Source organism: Drosophila miranda, assembly GCF_003369915.1.
Source record: "Drosophila miranda strain MSH22 chromosome Y unlocalized genomic scaffold, D.miranda_PacBio2.1 Contig_Y1_pilon, whole genome shotgun sequence".
Lineage (NCBI taxonomy): Eukaryota > Metazoa > Arthropoda > Insecta > Diptera > Drosophilidae > Drosophila > Drosophila miranda.
Window position 1 is genome coordinate 1,829,138 of NW_022881603.1, and position 18,680 is coordinate 1,847,817.

Below are 18,680 nucleotides of genomic sequence, written 5' to 3' on the forward strand. Positions count from 1 at the left end.
GTTGTTGTTGTGGCAGTAGCTTTACAACTGACTTGGCCTGCTCCCGCCAAGTCTGAGGTGTGACCGCTGGCGACACGCAGAGAGGATTGCTCCTCCCCGTGCCCGCCGGTGGTAGCAGTCACGCTTCCCACCGACGTTTGGGTTGACATCCCAACCCGTGCTTTCTCCTTCTTCGCCTCCATATTTGGCCCGAGGGTCCATACTGGTTAATATTTTTCGGGGGGACCACCCCCTAGCGTTTTAGGCCTGACCGCCAGGCACCTCTAGCCATGGCCCTGGTTCGGTTCCCCCGACTTTGAATCGGGAAGACGCCGGACCATAGCCTTAGCTAGACACTGCATTACCCCGGACAGAGCAAGCGACAGTGCATTACCCTTGTCCCGGGTAATGCAGTGTCCATTGCCCAGCCGGCACCCTCGTGGAGGGTTGAGCTAGAGGATTTTCGCCAGCCGGCTGAGGTTGAAGGTTGAATTAAAATTCCTGCACTTATAATTATCTCCTGCTGTTGTCCTTTACGGACCCACATGTACATACATGTGTACATACATATGTACTTCCTTTCACCGCATGTATTTTCAAATGTCAATTAGTTGAGTTAATTGAGCGAAAGTGCAAAATGTGAACCGCAATATCGTTTATATAAATTTACGGAATTCACTCGCCTCTGTCAATCTTTTGGCTTCTATTGTCCCCTTGCCCCCCCTGGTCCACAGTCTTTTGGCCTTTGTTGGGGCAGCAGAGCCCTTTTGCGAGGCCAGGTTTGCGCAGTTCGAGGAGCTGTCGTTGAACAAGCGCATGGAGGAGGTGGCCAAGAACGAGGAGGCCACCGAGGAGGACGACATCGATGTGGAGCTGCGCCTGTCGCGCTTCGAATACCTCATGGAGAGGCGTCTGCTGCTGCTGAACAGTGTCCTGCTGCGCCAGAATCCGCACAACGTTCACGAGTGGCACAAGCGGGTCAACCTGTACGAGGACAAGCCCACGGAGATCATCAACACCTACACCGAGGCCGTGCAGACAGTCCAGCCCAAGCTGGCGGTGGGAAAGCTGCACACCCTCTGGGTGAAGTTTGCCAAGTTCTACGAGTCCAATGGCCAGGTGGAGGACGCCCGCGTGGTCTTCGAGCGGGACACCGAGGTGGAGTACGTCAAGGTGGCGGATCTGGCCGCCGTGTGGTGCGAGTGGGCGAAGATGGAGCTGCGCCAGCAGCAGTTCGAGGCAGCCCTCAAGCTGATGCAACGTGCCACGGCCATGCCCAAGCGGAAGGTGGCGTATCACGACGACTCGGAGACAGTGCAGTCGCGCCTCCACAGATCCCTGAAGGTGTGGTCCATGTACGCCGATCTGGAGAAGTCCTTTGGCACCTTCAAGACCCGCAAGGCCGTCTACGAGAGCATCATCGACCTGAAGATCTGCACGCCGCAGGTGATCATCAACTATGGCATGTTCCTCGAAGAGCACAACTACTTCGAGGAGGCCTATCGGGCCTACGAGGAGGGCATTGCCCTGTTTAAGTGGCCGAATGTGTACGACATCTGGAACTCGTATCTAAGCAAGTTCCTCGCGCGCTACGGGGGCACAAAGCTGGAGCGGGCCCGCGACCTCTTCGAACAGTGCCTGGATCAGTGACTCGCTGAGGCTCTCCGCGAAGCTGGAGGAGGAGCACCGCCTGGCCCTGCATGCCATGTCCGTCTACGAACGCGCCACGTCCGCCGTCAAGGAAGAGGAGATGTTCGACATGTACAACATATTCGTGAAGAAGGCCGCCGCACCAGGGAGATCTACGAGAAGGCCATCGAGGCTCTGCACGAGCAGCATATGCGCCACATGTGCGTCAAATTCGCCGAGCTGGAGACGAAGCTGGGCTAGGTGGATCGAGCCAGGGCCATCTACGCTCACAGGTGAGTCGACATTTAACCGTTGGATCGTCAATATTCTAAGCTCTCTTCGGCTTTGTCCCAACAGGTGTGCGATCCCCGCATCACGGCGGACTTCTGACAGACCTGGAAGGAGTTCAAGGTGCGTCATGGCAACGAGGATACGATGCGTGAAATGCTGCGGATCAAGCGTTCCATTCAGGCCACCTACAACACTCAGGTCAACATGATGGCTGCCCAGTTTGTCAACACGAACACGAATGGTGTGGCTGCCGATGCTGGTGCTGCCATGCGGCTGCTCGAGGAGAAGGCCCGCCAGGCGGCGGCCGAGGCCAAGCAGAAGCCCGCCGAGAAGGCTGCCTCCAATATCATGTTTGTGCGCGGCGAGACCCAGGACGGGGCCAAGGGCAAGGAAAACACAGTCGTCAATCCGGATGAGATTGATATTGGCAACAGCGAGGACGACGACGACGATGAGGAGGAGGACCCGCAGCAGCCGAGTGGAGACCAGGCCGAGGCAGGCCAGGCCACAGCCAAAACCGATGACGAGGGCCTCATCATGAAGAAACTGCGCTTCGAACAAAAGGCCATACCGGCCAAGGTCTTTGGCAGCCTCAAGCCGACAAATCAATCCGATTCCGATGAGGGATAAATCTTTTGTTTCTTTTGATTACGCGAAATATAAATTTATGTCTGTGGAATACTTCCCTCGATTTGAGACCTATTCTTCGGAGACCTATTCTTCGTTTTGTTCGGAAATTCATAAATTCCTCGAATCTCAGCAGGCGTTGGCAATGTTTCCCTGCCAGAGTTTGAGCCTTGGGATATCTCATTCCTTTCGAATCAGCTGTTGGAAGCACATCTATTCTCTCTATTTTTTAGATTTACATTTTTTTTATTCGCAAAAAAAAGCAAAATTTGTCTGGTACTGTCTGAAAAATAAGAGAACTTTCGTAACCTGTCGCGAGGGACTGTCACTATCATTAAGCGATGAAGTCTGTACGCTTGATGCACGCCCTGTGCAGGCGTGTCCAGCACACATTCCTGGCCAGACGCAGAGATGTGGAACAGCGACGGCACTACGCCGAGAAATGTGACTCGGTGATCAAAGGCGTTGTGGTGGGCGTGTACGCCAAGGAGGGCGACCGCCAGCCCAAGATGACACCATCCGGCGAGAAGTTTGACGATCGCGTCCAGGGTAAGATCACTGATCTCATACGCGAGACGGGCCTGAGTGGCCAACTGGGAAAAGGCCGTGTCTTCATGAACGTGGATGCGGAGTTCCGTGCGGTGGCCGTGGTCGGCGTGGGACAGGAGGGGGCCGGCTTCAACGACCTGGAGATGATCGACGAGGGAATGGAGAACGCTCGAGTCGCTGCCGGCGTGGGGGCTCGTTCCCTTCAACTGCAGGGCTGCACATATGTCTTCGTGGAGTCGATGTAGTATGCGGAGCAGGCGGCCGAGGGGAGCGCCTTGGCCGTCTGCCGCTACAACACCAACAAGCGCCGTCGGGACCGCACACTCATTCCCAAACTGGAGCTGTACGACTCTCCCGACTCGGATGCCTGGATGCGGGGCCTGTTCAAGGCCGAATCGCAGAACCTGGCCCGTCGCCTGGCCGATACGCCGGCCAATCAGATGACGCCCACAATCTTCGCCCAGTCAACGGTGGATGCCCTGTGCCCCTGCGGGGTATCCGTGGAGGTACGCAGCATGGACTGGATCGAGTCCAAGAGCTTGAACAGCTTCTTGATGGTGGCCAAGGGCAGCTGCGAGCCGCCGATCATCTTGGAAATCGCCTACTGTGGCACCGCACCCGAGGACAAGCCCATCCTCCTGCTGGGCAAGGGCATCACATTCAACAGCGGGGGCCTCTGCCTCCGTCCCAAGGACTGCTTGTCCATGTACCGCGGCTGCATGTCCGGTGCAGCCGCCTGCGTGGGCGTCATCCGAGCCGCCGCCGCCCTATCGCTGCCCCTAAACATAACGGCACTGCTGCCGCTGTGCGAGAACATGCCCTCCGGAATGGCTGCCAAGCCTGGCGACGTGGTGTCCCTCCTCAATGGCAAAACTCTCGGCTTCGTGGACGTCAGCAAGGCTGGTGTGATGGCCATGGCCGATCCCTTGCTCTACGCCCAGACGATCTACAAGCCGCGCATGGTCGTGGACATTGCTACAGTGGGCTACGCCGTCTGCCCAGCGCTGGGCGGAGCAGCAGCCGGGATTTTCAGCAATTCGAACTTCGTCTACAAGCAGTTCGAGAAGGCCGGTGCCCTTACGGGGGATCGCGTTTGGCGTCTGCCCCTGTGGCGCTACTTCAAGGAGCTGATCATGCCGAACGACACCTTTGACATCAGCAACATCGGACGTGGCCCCGCCTCCAGCTGCATCGCTGCCGCCGTTCTGCACGAGCTGGTGCCGTGCGTCGACTGGGCCCACCTGGACATCCGCAACGTGGGCATGCTGACGCGCTACAATCCGCTCCCATATTTGCTGAAGGACCGCATGACTGGCCGTCCCACTCGCACCATCGTTCAGTTTCTGTTTCAGATGGCTTGCCCCGACGGCAAGTAATCTGATTATGTTCGTTACACAATTCCTTTGTTAATGTTCCGCGTTCCAAATTTGTTGTTAATTGAAGTACCCCCACACCCCACCCATGAGCTTCCATGCTGATTGAAGGATGAAAAGAACCACATAAAATATGCAAAAAGGTCGCCATTTTATTGTTGAGATTCATTATAAATCGAGAATATACATGACATATAGGGCAAATCTGGCCTAGGTGAGGTCTTTACAAATCGGGCTCGTTTAAAACCTCGGAAAACATTTTTGCAATACAAATGGTGGAGAAATTAGCCGCTTATTTTACTTTTCCTCTCTTCTGTTCATCATTTCACTTCAACGCTCAAGCATCTATACTTATGCTCATTATTGCGTTGCTATTGCTTACAGAGGCTTTACATAGAGCTCTCCCATGCACAGCCAAAAACCGCAACTGCACACACATGCGCACGCATACAGCGATGCGTTCGGTTTTCGCATTGGGAGCGACGCATCGCGTGATCTTCTAATTCTCTTTCGCACGCTTTCTTTTCGTTGAGTGGAGTTGCTTGGAAATTCCAGTTGCTGTACCGTTGCCTCTTAGCCGCGCCTTCCACTAACTTAAACCACTAATTTAATAGGATTATAAATACAATCAATGGCCGGAAAGAATTACATATATTCACATATATATGTCAACGTGTCCCGTTTTTTTTGGTTATCTGTTGTTGTTATTCGACCAAAAATTGCTGCCTTCTCGTTTCATTTGTTGTACCGCTGTAGCTGAGCGTCTTTGGTGCTAAGTGCGTCTTGCGGGAAAAATTAGTGGATTATTCGCGCACAAAAAGAGCCGAAAATGTTTATGTTTTTCTTTGCTGTACGATTATAGGCGATGAACTAAAAAGATATAAAACAAAATACTAAAAATACTAAAGGCAAACAGGACTATAAAAATATATATAAATATTAAAAGATTTTCAGTTCAAAGCTAATGAAAATATATGCCTGTTGTTTTCTTTCAATTTAGAGAATAATATCGGGAGAAACGTATATAAAAATGGGTTTAATTATTTATTCTCGTATATTGTTTTTTGACAGTGTATGCCTCGCCCTGACTCCCTTTATACTTTGTGATTTTTATACCCGATACTCAAAATGAGTATTGGGGTATATTAGATTTGTGGTAAAAGTGGATTTGTGTAACGTCCAGAAGGAATCGTTTCCGACCCCATAAAGTATATATATTCTTGATCAGCATCAATAGCCGAGTCGATTGAGCCATGTCTGTCCGTCCGTCTGTCCGTCCGTCCGTCTGTCCGTCCCCTTCAGCGCCTAGTGCTCAAAGACTATAAGAGCTAGAGCAACGATGTTTTGGATCCAGACTTCTGTGATAAGTCACTGCTACAAGAAAATTTCAAAACTTTGCCCCGCCTACTTCCGCCCCCACAAAGGGCGAAAATCTGTGGCATCCACAATTTCGACGATACGAGAAAACCAAAAACGCAGAATCGTAGAAGAGGACTATATCTTCTAAAGTGCAAAATCTGAACCAGACCGTATAATTATTATAGTCAGAATCAAGAAAACAATTTCATTCTTTCTCGCTCTGTCTCTCTCTAACACAGGTTAGAGAGGTCAAGGATCTCAGAACCTATAAGAGCCAGAGCAACCAAATTTGGTATCCACACTCCTGTGATATCGGACCTTGACCGTTTTGTGTCAAAATTTCGCCACACCCCCTTCCGCCCCCGCAAAGGACGAAAATCTGGGGCATCCACAAATCTCAGAGACTTTTAACGCTAGAGTAACCAAATTTAGTATCCGCACTCCTGTTAGATCTCACTATAAAACGAATATCTCAAAATTTCGCCCCACCTCCTTCCGCCCACACAAAGGTCGAAAATCTGTTGCATCCACAATATTGCACATTCGAGAAAACAAAAAACGCAGAATAATAGATAATGACCATATCTATCAGATTGCTGAATCTGGATCAGATCAGATCATTTTTATAGCCAATAGGAACAAATCAATTTGCAGTGGCTACGCAGCGCCCGACGTCACGCTCAGACTGATTTTCTGTCTCTCTCGCACGCACTCTTTGTCGTGCCGTTCAATATTAGCGGCGTCTGCCGGAGGAGAGCCATACTGACTTAGTATCGGGTATAACTGTAGAGTTGCGGTGTCCGCAGCAACTCACAACGTTCCCCCTCGTTGTTGTTGCTGTTGTTTCTGGTCAAGTGCTGTGAAGATGTGGGGAATGAATGTTTATGTTTCCGACTAAAGTGCTTATTTTGTAAATCACTTTCGAGCTCCAGAGCCATGCAAAGGCTGAGGTTGAAGGTTGAATTAAAATTCCTGCACTTATAATTATCTCCTGCTGTTGTCCTTTACGGACCCACATGTACATACATGTGTACATATGTACTTCCTTTCACCGCATGTATTTTCAAATGTCAATTAGTTGAGTTAATTGAGCGAAAGTGCAAAATGTGAACCGCAATATCGTTTATATAAATTTACGGAATTCACTCGCCTCTGTCAATCTTTTGGCTTCTATTGTCCCCTTGCCCCCCCTGGTCCTAGGTCTTTTGGCCTTTGTTGGGGCAGCAGAGCACTTTTGCGAGGCCAGCTTTGCGCAGTTCGAGGAGCTGTCGTTGAACAAGCGCATGGAGGAGGTGGCCAAGAACGAGGAGGCCACCGAGGAGGACGACATCGATGTGGAGCTGCGCCTGTCGCGCTTCGAATACCTCATGGAGAGGCGTCTGCTGCTGCTGAACAGTGTCCTGCTGCGGCAGAATCCACACAACGTTCACGAGTGGCACAAGCGGGTCAACCTGTACGAGGACAAGCCCACGGAGATCATCAACACCTACACCGAGGCCGTGCAGACAGTCCAGCCCAAGCTGGCGGTGGGAAAGCTGCACACCCTCTGGGTGCAGTTTGCCAAGTTCTACGAGTCCAATGGCCAGGTGGAGGACGCCCGCGTGGTCTTCGAGCGGGGCACCGAGGTGGAGTACGTCAAGGTGGCGGATCTGGCCGCCGTGTGGTGCGAGTGGGCGAAGATGGAGCTGCGCCAGCAGCAGTTCGAGGCAGCCCTCAAGCTGATGCAACGTGCCACGGCCATGCCCAAGCGGAAGGTGGCGTATCACGACGACTCGGAGACAGTGCAGTCGCGCCTCCACAGATCCCTGAAGGTGTGGTCCATGTACGCCGATCTGGAGGAGTCCTTTGGCACCTTCAAGACCTGCAAGGCCGTCTACGAGAGCATCATCGACCTGAAGATCTGCACGCCGCAGGTGATCATCAACTATGGCATGTTCCTCGAAGAGCACATGCCCTGTTTAAGTGGCCGAATGTGTACGACATCTGGAACTCGTATCTAAGCAAGTTCCTCGCGCGCTACGGGGACACAAAGCTGGAGCGGGCCCGCGACCTCTTCGAACAGTGCCTGGATCAGTGACCCGCTGAGCAGTCCAAGTACTTTTACCAGCTCTACGCGAAGCTGGAGGAGGAGCACGGCCTGGCCCGGCATGCCATGTCCATCTACGATCGCGCCACGTCCGCCGTCAAGGAAGAGAAGATGTTCGACATGTACAACATATTCGTGAAGAAGGCCGCCGAGATCTACGGCCTGCCACGCACCAGGGAGATCTACGAGAAGGCCATCGAGGCTCTGCACGAGCAGCATATGCGCCACATGTGCGTCAAATTCGCCGAGCTGGAGACGAAGCTGGGCTAGGTGGATCGAGCCAGGGCCATCTACGCTCACAGGTGAGTCGACATTTAACCGTTGGATCGTCAATATTCTAAGCAGAAGAGCTTTGTCCCAACAGGTGTGCGATCCCCGCATCACGGCGGACTTCTGACAGACCTGGAAGGAGTTCGAGGTGCGTCATGGCAACGAGGATAAGATGCGTGAAATGCTGCGGATCAAGCGTTCCATTCAGGCCACCTACAACACTCAGGTCAACATGATGGCTGCCCAGTTTGTCAACACGAACACGAATGGTGTGGCTGCCGATGCTGGTGCTGGCTCCGGACCGGATGCCATGCGGCTGCTCGAGAAGAAGGCCTGCCAGGCGGCGGCCGAGGCCAAGCAGAAGCCCGCCGAGAAGGCTGCCTCCAATATCATGTTTGTGCGCGGCGAGACCCAGGGCGGGGCCAAGGGCAAGGAAAATACAGTCGTCAATCCGGATAAGATTGATATTGGCGACAGCGAGGACGACGACGACGATGAGGAGGAGGACCCGCAGCAGCCGAGTGGAGACCAGGCCGAGGCAGGCCAGGCCACAACCAAAACCGATGACGAGGGCCTCATGAAAAAACTGCGCTTCGAACAAAAGGCCATACCGGCCAAGGTCTTTGGCAGCCTCAAGCCGACAAATCAATCCGATTCCGATGAGGGATAAATCTTTTGTTTCTTTTGATTACGCGAAATATAAATGTATGTCTGTGGAATACTTCCCTCGATTTGAGACCTATTCTTCGGAGACCTATTCTTCGTTTTGTTCGGAAATTCATAAATTCCTCGAATCTCAGCAGGCGCATGTTTCCCTGCCAGAGTTTGAGCCTTGGGATATCTCATTCCTTTCGAATCAGCTGTTGGAAGCACATCTATTCTCTCTATTTTTTAGATTTACATTTTTTTTATTCGCAAAAAAAAGCAAAATTTGTCTGGAACTGTCTGAAAAATAAGAGAACTTTCGTAACCTGTCGCGAGGGACTGTCACTATCATTAAGCGATGAAGTCTGTACGCTTGATGCACGCCCTGTGCAGGCGTGTCCAGCACACATTCCTGGCCAGACGCAGAGATGTGGAACAGCGACGGCACTACGCCGATAAATGTGACTCGGTGATCAAAGGCGTTGTGGTGGGCGTGTACGCCAAGGAGGGCGTCCGCCAGCCCAAGATGACACCATCCGGCGAGAAGTTTGACGATCGCGTCCAGGGTAAGATCACTGATCTCATACGCGAGACGGGCCTGAGTGGCCAACTGGGAAAAGACCGTGTCTTCATGAACGTGGATGCGGAGTTCCGTGCGGTGGCCGTGGTCGGCGTGGGACAGGAGGGGGCCGGCTTCAACGACCTGGAGATGATCGACGAGGGAATGGAGAACGCTCGCGTCGCTGCCGGCGTGGGGGCTCGTTCCCTTCAACTGCAGGGCTGCACAGATGTCTTCGTGGAGTCGATGGAGTATGCGGAGCAGGCGGCCGAAGGGAGCGCCTTGGCCGTCTGGCGCTACAACACCAACAAGCGCCGTCGGGACCGCACACTCATTCCCAAACTGGAGCTGTACGACTCTCCCGACTCGGATGCCTGGATGCGGGGCCTGTTCAAGGCCGAATCGCAGAACCTGGCCCGTCGCCTGGCCGATACGCCGGCCAATCAGATGACGCCCACAATCTTCGCCCAGTCAACGGTGGATGCCCTGTGCCCCTGCGGGGTATCCGTGGAGGTACGCAGCATGGACTGGATCGAGTCCAAGAGCTTGAACAGCTTCTTGATGGTGGCCAAGGGCAGCTGCGAGCCGCCGATCATCTTGGAAATCGCCTACTGCGGCACCGCACCCGAGGACAAGCCCATCCTCCTGCTGGGCAAGGGCATCACACTCAACAGCGGGGGCCTCTGCCTCCGTCCCAAGGACTGCTTGTCCATGTACCGCGGCTGCATGTCCGTTGCAGCCGCCTGCGTGGGCGTCATCCGAGCCGCCGCCGCCCTATCGCTGCCCCTAAACATAACGGCACTGCTGCCGCTGTGCGAGAACATGCCCTCCGGAATGGCTGCCAAGCTTGGCGACGTGGTGTCCCTCCTCAATGGCAAAACTCTCGGCTTCGTGGACGTCAGCAAGGCTGGTGTGATGGCCATGGCCGATCCCTTGCTCTACGCCCAGACGATCTACAAGCCGCGCATGGGCGTGGACATTGCTACAGTGGGCTACGCCGTCTGCCCAGCGCTGGGCGGAGCAGCAGCCGGGATTTTCAGCAGTTCGAACTTCGTCTACAAGCAGTTCGAGAAGGCCGGTGCCCACGTTTGGCGTCTGCCCCTGTGGCGCTACTTCAAGGAGCTGATCATGCCGAACGACACCTTTGACATCAGCAACCGCGGACGTGGCCCCGCCGTGCGTCGACTGGGCCCACCTGGACATCCGCAACGTGGGCATGCTGACGCGCTACAATCCGCTCCCATATTTGCTGAAGGACCGCATGACTGGCCGTCCCACTCGCACCATCGTTCAGTTTCTGTTTCAGATGGCTTGCCCCGACGGCAAGTAATCTGATTGTTCGTTACACAATTCCTTTGTTAATGTTCCGCGTTCCAAATTTGTTGTTAATTGAAGTACCCCCACACCCCACCCATGAGCTTCCATGCTGATTGAAGGATAAAAAGAACCACATAAAATCTGCAAAAAGGTCGCCATTTTATTGTTGAGATTCATTATAAATCGAGAATATACATGACCTATGGGGCAAATCTGGCCTAGGTGAGGTCTTTACAAATCGGGCTCGTTAAAAAACTTGAAAAACATTTTTGCAATACAAATGGTGGAGAAATTTCCCGCTTATTTTACTTTTCCTCTCTTCTGTTCATCATTTCACTTCAACGCTCAAGCATCTATACTTATGCTCATTATTGCGTTGCTATTGCTTACAGAGGCTTTACATAGAGCTCTCCCATGCGCAGCCAAAAACCGCAACTGCACACACATGCACACGCATACAGCGATGCGTTCGGTTTTCGCATTGGGAGCGACGCATCGCGTGATCTTCTAATTCTCTTTCGCTCGCTTTCTTTTCGTTGAGTGGAGTTGCTTGGAAATTCCAGTTGCTGTACCGTTGCCTCTTAGCCGCGCCTTCCACTAACTTAAACCACTAATTTAATAGGATTATAAATACAATCAATGACCGTCTTTGGTGCTAAGTGCGTCTTGCGGGAAAAATTAGTGGATTATTCGCGCACAAAAAGAACCGAAAATGTTTATGTTTTTCTTTGCTGTACGATTATAGGCGATGAACTAAAAAGATATAAAACAAAATACTAAAATACTAAAAATACTAAAGGCAAACAGGACTATAAAAATAACGAAAAATACCGAAAAAGTCAACTTCGGCTTATCTTAAAAGGTTTTCAGTTCAAAGCTAATGAAAATATATGCCTGTTGTTTTCTTTCAATTTAGAGAATAATATCGGGAGAAACGTATATAAAAATGGGTTTAATTATTTATTCTCGTATATTGTTTTTTGACAGTGTATGCCTCGCCCTGACTCCCTTTATAATTGTGATTTTTATACCCGATACTCAAAATGAGTATTGGGGTTCCGTCTGTCCGTCTGTCCGTCCGTCCGTCTGTCTGTCCCCTTCAGCGCCTAGTGCTCAAAGACTATAAGAGCTAGAGCAACGATGTTTTGGATCCAGACTTCTGTGATAAGTCACTGCTACAAGAAAATTTCAAAACTTTGCCCCGCCTACTTCCGCCCCCACAAAGGGCGAAAAACTGTGGCATCCACAATTTCGACGATACGAGAAAACCAAAAACGCAGAATCGTAGAAGATGACTATATCTTCTAGAGTGCAAAATCTGAACCAGATCGTATAATTATTATAGTCAGAATCAAGAAAACAATTTCATTCTTTCTCGCTCTGTCTCTCTCTAACACAGGTTTCATGGTCGGTTTTGCCAATTGCAAAATATGAGTTCAAGGATCTCAGAACCTATAAGAGCCAGAGCAACCAAATTTGGTATCCACACTCCTGTGATATCGGACCTTGACCGTTTTGTGTCAAAATTTCGCCACACCCCCTTCCGCCCCCGCAAAGGACGAAAATATGGAGCATCCACAAATCTCAGAGACTATTAACGCTAGAGTAACCAAATTTAGTATCCGCACTCCTGTTAGATCTCACTATAAAACGTATATCTCAAAATTTCGCCTCACCTCCTTCCGCCCACACAAAGGTCGAAAATCTGTTGCATCCACAATATTGCAGATTCGAGAAAACTAAAGACGCAGAATCATAGATAATGACCATATCTATCAGATTGCTGAATCTGGATCAGATCAGATCATTTTTATAGCCAATAGGAACAAATCAATTTGCAGTGGCTACGCAGCGCCCGACGTCACGCTCAGACTGATTATCTGTCTCTCTCGCACGCACTCTTTGTCGTGTCGTTCAATATTAGCGGCGTCTGCCGGAGGAGAGCCATACTGACTTAGTATCGGGTATAACTGTAGAGTTGCGGTGTCCGCAGCAACTCACAACGTTCCCCCTCGTTGTTGTTGCTGTTGTTTCTGGTCAAGTGCTGTGAAGAGGTGGGGAATGAATGTTTATGTTTCCGACTAAAGTGCTTCTTTTGTAAATCACTTTCGAGCTCCAGAGCCATGCAAAGGCTGAGGTTGAAGGTTGAATTAAAATTCCTGCACTTATAATTATCTCCTGCTGTTGTCCTTTACGGACCCACATGTACATACATGTGTACATATGTACTTCCTTTCACCGCATGTATTTTCAAATGTCAATTAGTTGAGTTAATTGAGCGAAAGTGCAAAATGTGAACCGCAATATCGTTTATATAAATTTACGGAATTCACTCGCCTCTGTCAATCTTTTGGCTTCTATTGTCCCCTTGCCCCCCCTGGTCCACAGTCTTTTGGCCTTTGTTGGGGCAGCAGAGCCCTTTTGCGAGGCCAGCCTTGCGCAGTTCGAGGAGCTGTCTTTGAACAAGCGCATGGAGGAGGTGGCCAAGAACGAGGAGGCCACCGAGGAGGACGACATCGATGTGGAGCTGCGCCTGTCGCGCTTCGAATACCTCATGGAGAGGCGTCTGCTGCGCCAGAATCCGCACAACGTTCACGAGTGGCACAAGCGGGTCAACCTGTACGAGGACAAGCCCACGGAGATCATCAACACCTACACCGAGGCCGTGCAGACAGTGCAGCCCAAGCTGGCGGTGGGAAAGCTGCACACCCTCTGGGTGGAGTTTGCCAAGTTCTACGAGTCCAATGGCCAGGTGGAGGACGCCCGCGTGGTCTTCGAGCGGGGCACCGAGGTGGAGTACGTCAAGGTGGCGGATCTGGCCGCCGTGTGGTGCGAGTGGGCGAAGATGGAGCTGCGCCAGCAGCAGTTCGAGGCAGCCCTCAAGCTGATGCAACGTGCCACGGCCATGCCCAAGCGGAAGGTGGCGTATCACGACGACTCGGAGACAGTGCAGTCGCGCCTCCACAGATCCCTGAAGGTGTGGTCCATGTACGCCGATCTGGAGGAGTCCTTTGGCACCTTCAAGACCTGCAAGGCCGTCTACGAGAGCATCATCGACCTGAAGATCTGCCACGCCGCAGGTGATCATCAACTATGGCATGTTCCTCGAAGAGCACAACTACTTCGAGTAGGCCTATCGGGCCTACGAGAAGGGCATTGCCCTGTTTAAGTGGCCAAATGTGTACGACATCTGGAACTCGTATCTAAGCAAGTTCCTCGCGCGCTACGGGGACACAAAGCTGGAGCGGGCCCGCGACCTCTTCGAACAGTGCCTGGATCAGTGACCCGCTGAGCAATCCAAGTACTTTTACCAGCTCTACGCGAAGCTGGAGGAGGAGCACGGCCTGGCCCGGCATGCCATGTCCATCTACGATCGCGCCACGTCCGCCGTCAAGGAAGAGAAGATGTTCGACATGTACAACATATTCGTGAAGAAGGCCGCCGAGATCTACGGCCTGCCACGCACCAGGGAGATCTACGAGAAGGCCATCGAGGCTCTGCACGAGCAGCATATGCGCCACATGTGCGTCAAATTCGCCGAGCTGGAGACGAAGCTGGGCTAGGTGGATCGAGCCAGGGCCATCTACGCTCACAGGTGAGTCGACATTTAACCGTTGGATCGTCAATATTCTAAGCAGAAGAGCTTTGTCCCAACAGGTGTGCGATCCCCGCATCACGGCGGACTTCTGACAGACCTGGAAGGAGTTCGAGGTGCGTCATGGCAACGAGGATACGATGCGTGAAATGCTGCGGATCAAGCGTTCCATTCAGGCCACCTACAACACTCAGGTCAACATGATGGCTGCCCAGTTTGTCAACACGAACACGAATGGTGTGGCTGCCGATGCTGGTGCTGGCTCCGGACCGGATGCCATGCGGCTGCTCGAGGAGAAGGCCCGCCAGGCGGCGGCCGAGGCCAAGCAGAAGCCCGCCGAGAAGGCTGCCTCCAATATCATGTTTGTGCGCGGCGAGACCCAGGGCGGGGCCAAGGGCAAGGAAAATACAGTCGTCAATCCGGATAAGATTTATATTGGCGACAGCGAGGACGACGACGACGATGAGGAGGAGGACCCGCAGCAGCCGAGTGGAGACCAGGCCGAGGCAGGCCAGGCCACAACCAAAACCGATGACGAGGGCCTCATGAAGAAACTGCGCTTCGAACAAAAGGCCATACCGGCCAAGGTCTTTGGCAGCCTCAAGCCGACAAATCAATCCGATTCCGATGAGGGATAAATCTTTTGTTTCTTTTGATTACGCGAAATATAAATGTATGTCTGTGGAATACTTCCCTCGATTTGAGACCTATTCTTCGGAGACCTATTCTTCGTTTTGTTCGGAAATTTATAAATTCCTCGAATCTCAGCAGGCGTTGGCAATGTTTCCCTGCCAGAGTTTGAGCCTTGGGATATCTCATTCCTTTCGAATCAGCTGTTGGAAGCACATCTATTCTCTCTATTTTTTAGATTTACATTTTTTTTATTCGCAAAAAAAAGCAAAATTTGTCTGGAACTGTCTGAAAAATAAGAGAACTTTCGTAACCTGTCGCGAGGGACTGTCACTATCATTAAGCGATGAAGTCTGTACGCTTGATGCACGCCCTGTGCAGGCGTGTCCAGCACACATTCCTGGCCAGACGCAGAGATGTGGAACAGCGACGGCACTACGCCGATAAATGTGACTCGGTGATCAAAGGCGTTGTGGTGGGCGTGTACGCCAAGGAGGGCGACCGCCAGCCCAAGATGACACCATCCGGCGAGAAGTTTGACGATCGCGTCCAGGGTAAGATCACTGATCTCATACGCGAGACGGGCCTGAGTGGCCAACTGGGAAAAGGCCGTGTCTTCATGAACGTGGATGCGGAGTTCCGTGCGGTGGCCGTGGTCGGCGTGGGACAGGAGGGGGCCGGCTTCAACGACCTGGAGATGATCGACGAGGGAATGGAGAACGCTCGCGTCGCTGCCGGCGTGGGGGCTCGTTCCCTTCAACTGCAGGGCTGCACAGATGTCTTCGTGGAGTCGATGGAGTATGCGGAGCAGGCGGCCGAAGGGAGCGCCTTGGCCGTCTGGCGCTACAACACCAACAAGCGCCGTCGGGACCGCACACTCATTCCCAAACTGGAGCTGTACGACTCTCCCGACTCGGATGCCTGGATGCGGGGCCTGTTCAAGGCCGAATCGCAGAACCTGGCCCGTCGCCTGGCCGATACGCCGGCCAATCAGATGACGCCCACAATCTTCGCCCAGTCAACGGTGGATGCCCTGTGCCCCTGCGGGGTATCCGTGGAGGTACGCAGCATGGACTGGATCGAGTCCAAGAGCTTGAACAGCTTCTTGATGGTGGCCAAGGGCAGCTGCGAGCCGCCGATCATCTTGGAAATCGCCTACTGCGGCACCGCACCCGAGGACAAGCCCATCCTCCTGCTGGGCAAGGGCATCACATTCAACAGCGGGGGCCTCTGCCTCCGTCCAAGGACTGCTTGTCCATGTACCGCGGCTGCATGTCCGGTGCAGCCGCCTGCGTGGGCGTCATCCGAGCCGCCGCCGCCCTATCGCTGCCCCTAAACATAACGGCACTGCTGCCGCTGTGCGAGAACATGCCCTCCGGAATGGCTGCCAAGCCTGGCGACGTGGTGTCTCTCCTCAATGGCAAAACTCTCGGCTTCGTGGACGTCGGCAAGGATGGTGTGATGGCCATGGCCGATCCCTTGCTCTACGCCCAGACGATCTACAAGCCGCGCATGGTCGTGGACATTGCTACAGTGGGCTACGCCGTCTGCCCAGCGCTGGGCGGAGCAGCAGCCGGGATTTTCAACAATTCGAACTTCGTCTACAAGCAGTTCGAGAAGGCCGGTGCCCTTACGGGGGATCGCGTTTGGCGTCTGCCCCTGTGGCGCTACTTCAAGGAGCTGATCATGCCGAACGACACCTTTGACATCAGCAACCGCGGACGTGGCCCCGCCTCCAGCTGCATCGCTGCCGCCGTTCTGCACGAGCTGGTGCCGTGCGTCGACTGGGCCCACCTGGACATCCGCAACGTGGGCATGCTGACGCGCTACAATCCGCTCCCATATTTGCTGAAGGACCGCATGACTGGCCGTCCCACTCGCACCATCGTTCAGTTTCTGTTTCAGATGGCTTGCCCCGACGGCAAGTAATCTGATTATGTTCGTTACACAATTCCTTTGTTAATGTTCCGCGTTCCAAATTTGTTGTTAATTGAAGTACCCCCACACCCCACCCATGAGCTTCCATGCTGATTGAAGGATGAAAAGAACCACATAAAATCTGCAAAAAGGTCGCCATTTTATTGTTGAGATTCATTTTAAATCGAGAATATACATGACATATAGGGCAAATCTGGCCTAGGTGAGGTCTTTACAAATCGGGCTCGTTAAAAAACTTGAAAAACATTTTTGCAATACAAATGGTGGAGAAATTTCCCGCTTATTTTACTTTTCCTCTCTTCTGTTCATCATTTCACTTCAACGCTCAAGCATCTATACTTATGCTCATTATTGCGTTGCTATTGCTTACAGAGGCTTTACATTGAGCTCTCCCATGCACAGCCAAAAACCGCAACTGCACACACATGCACACGCATACAGCGATGCGTTCGGTTTTCGCATTGGGAGCGACGCATCGCGTGATCTTCTAATTCTCTTTCGCTCGCTTTCTTTTCGTTGAGTGGAGTTGCTTGGAAATTCCAGTTGCTGTACCGTTGCCTCTTAGCCGCGCCTTCCACTAACTTAAACCACTAATTTAAATTTAATTTAAAGAATTACATATATTTACATTAATATGTCAACGTGTCCCGTTTTTTTTTGGTGATCTGTTGTTATTCGACCAAAAATTGCTGCCTTCTCGCTTCATTTGTTGTACCGCTGTAGCTGAGCGTCTTTGGTGCTAAGTGCGTCTTGCGGGAAAAATTAGTGGATTATTCGCGCACAAAAAGAACCGAAAATGTTTGTTTTTCTTTGCTGTACGATTATAGGCGATGAACTAAAAAGATATAAAACAAAATACTAAAATACTATAAATACTAAAGGCAAACAGGACTATAAAAATAACGAAAAATACCGAAAAAGTCAACTTCGGCTTATCTTAAAAGGTTTTCAGTTCAAAGCTAATGAAAATATATGCCTGTTGTTTTCTTTCAATTTAGAGAATAATATCGGGAGAAACGTATATAAAAATGGGTTTAATTATTTATTCTCGTATATTGTTTTTTGACAGTGTATGCCTCGCCCTGACTCCCTTTATAATTGTGATTTTTATACCCGATACTCAAAATGAGTATTGGGGTATATTAGATTTGTGGTAAAAGTGGATTTGTGTAACGTCCAGAAGGAATCGTTTCCGAATCGATTGAGCCATGTCTGTCTGTCCGTCCGTCCGTCTGTCCGTCTGTCCGTCCGTCCGTCTGTCCGTCCCCTTCAGCGCCTAGTGCTCAAAGACTATAAGAGCTAGAGCAACGATGTTTTGGATCCAGACTTCTGTGATAAGTCACTGCTACAAGAAAATTTCAAAACTTTGCCCCGCCCACTTCCGCCCCCACAAAGGGCGAAAATCTGTGGCATCCACAATTTCGACGATACGAGAAAACCAAAAACGCAGAATCGTAGAAGATGACTATATCTTCTAGAGTGCAAAATCTGAACCAGATCGTATAATTATTATAGTCAGAATCAAGAAAACAATTTCATTCTTTCTCGCTCTGTCTCTCTCTAACACAGGTTTCATGGTCGGTTTTGCCAATTGCAAAATATGAGTTCAAGGATCTCAGAACCTATAAGAGCCAGAGCAACCAAATTTGGTATCCACACTCCTGTGATATCGGACCTTGACCGTTTTGTGTCAAAATTTGGCCACACCCCCTTCCGCCCCCGCAAAGGACGAAAATATGGGGCATCCCCAAATCTCAGAGACTATTAACGCTAGAGTAACCAAATTTAGTATCCGCACTCCTGTTAGATCTCACTATAAAACGTATATCTCAA

At 51.5% G+C, this 18,680-nt stretch overlaps 1 protein-coding gene, 2 long non-coding RNA genes and 5 pseudogenes across 4 annotated transcripts; 6 read left to right on the top strand and 2 right to left on the bottom strand.

Moving 5' to 3' along the window:
• Positions 1 to 534: 534 nt before the first annotated feature.
• LOC117190144 lies at positions 535 to 2,579 on the top strand (annotated as a pseudogene).
• Positions 2,580 to 2,785: 206 nt separating this feature from the next.
• On the top strand, positions 2,786 to 4,594 carry LOC117189900 (annotated as a pseudogene).
• Positions 4,595 to 6,823: 2,229 nt separating this feature from the next.
• Positions 6,824 to 9,068, top strand: LOC117190145 (annotated as a pseudogene).
• Positions 9,006 to 10,799, top strand: LOC117189905 (cytosol aminopeptidase-like). The gene has a single exon (XM_033394977.1). The coding sequence runs from the start codon at positions 9,167 to 9,169 to the stop codon at positions 10,700 to 10,702; it is 1,536 nt and encodes a 511-aa protein (XP_033250868.1). The 5' UTR covers positions 9,006 to 9,166; the 3' UTR covers positions 10,703 to 10,799.
• A 429-nt stretch (positions 10,800 to 11,228) lies between these two features.
• LOC117189919 lies at positions 11,229 to 11,635 on the bottom strand. The gene is made up of 2 exons (XR_004473595.1): positions 11,516 to 11,635; positions 11,229 to 11,437 (listed from the first exon to the last, which is right to left on the bottom strand). It is a non-coding gene; the product is annotated as an uncharacterized LOC117189919 (long non-coding RNA).
• A 1,252-nt stretch (positions 11,636 to 12,887) lies between these two features.
• On the top strand, positions 12,888 to 15,157 carry LOC117190151 (annotated as a pseudogene).
• On the top strand, positions 15,098 to 16,954 carry LOC117189903 (annotated as a pseudogene).
• A 10-nt stretch (positions 16,955 to 16,964) lies between these two features.
• Positions 16,965 to 17,880, bottom strand: LOC117189917. 2 transcript variants are annotated; one of them, XR_004473593.1, is made up of 3 exons: positions 17,761 to 17,880; positions 17,476 to 17,682; positions 16,965 to 17,428 (listed from the first exon to the last, which is right to left on the bottom strand). It is a non-coding gene; the product is annotated as an uncharacterized LOC117189917 (long non-coding RNA). The 2 variants fall into 2 exon arrangements; XR_004473592.1 differs by having other exon boundaries at positions 16,965 to 17,437.
• Positions 17,881 to 18,680: the final 800 nt, after the last annotated feature.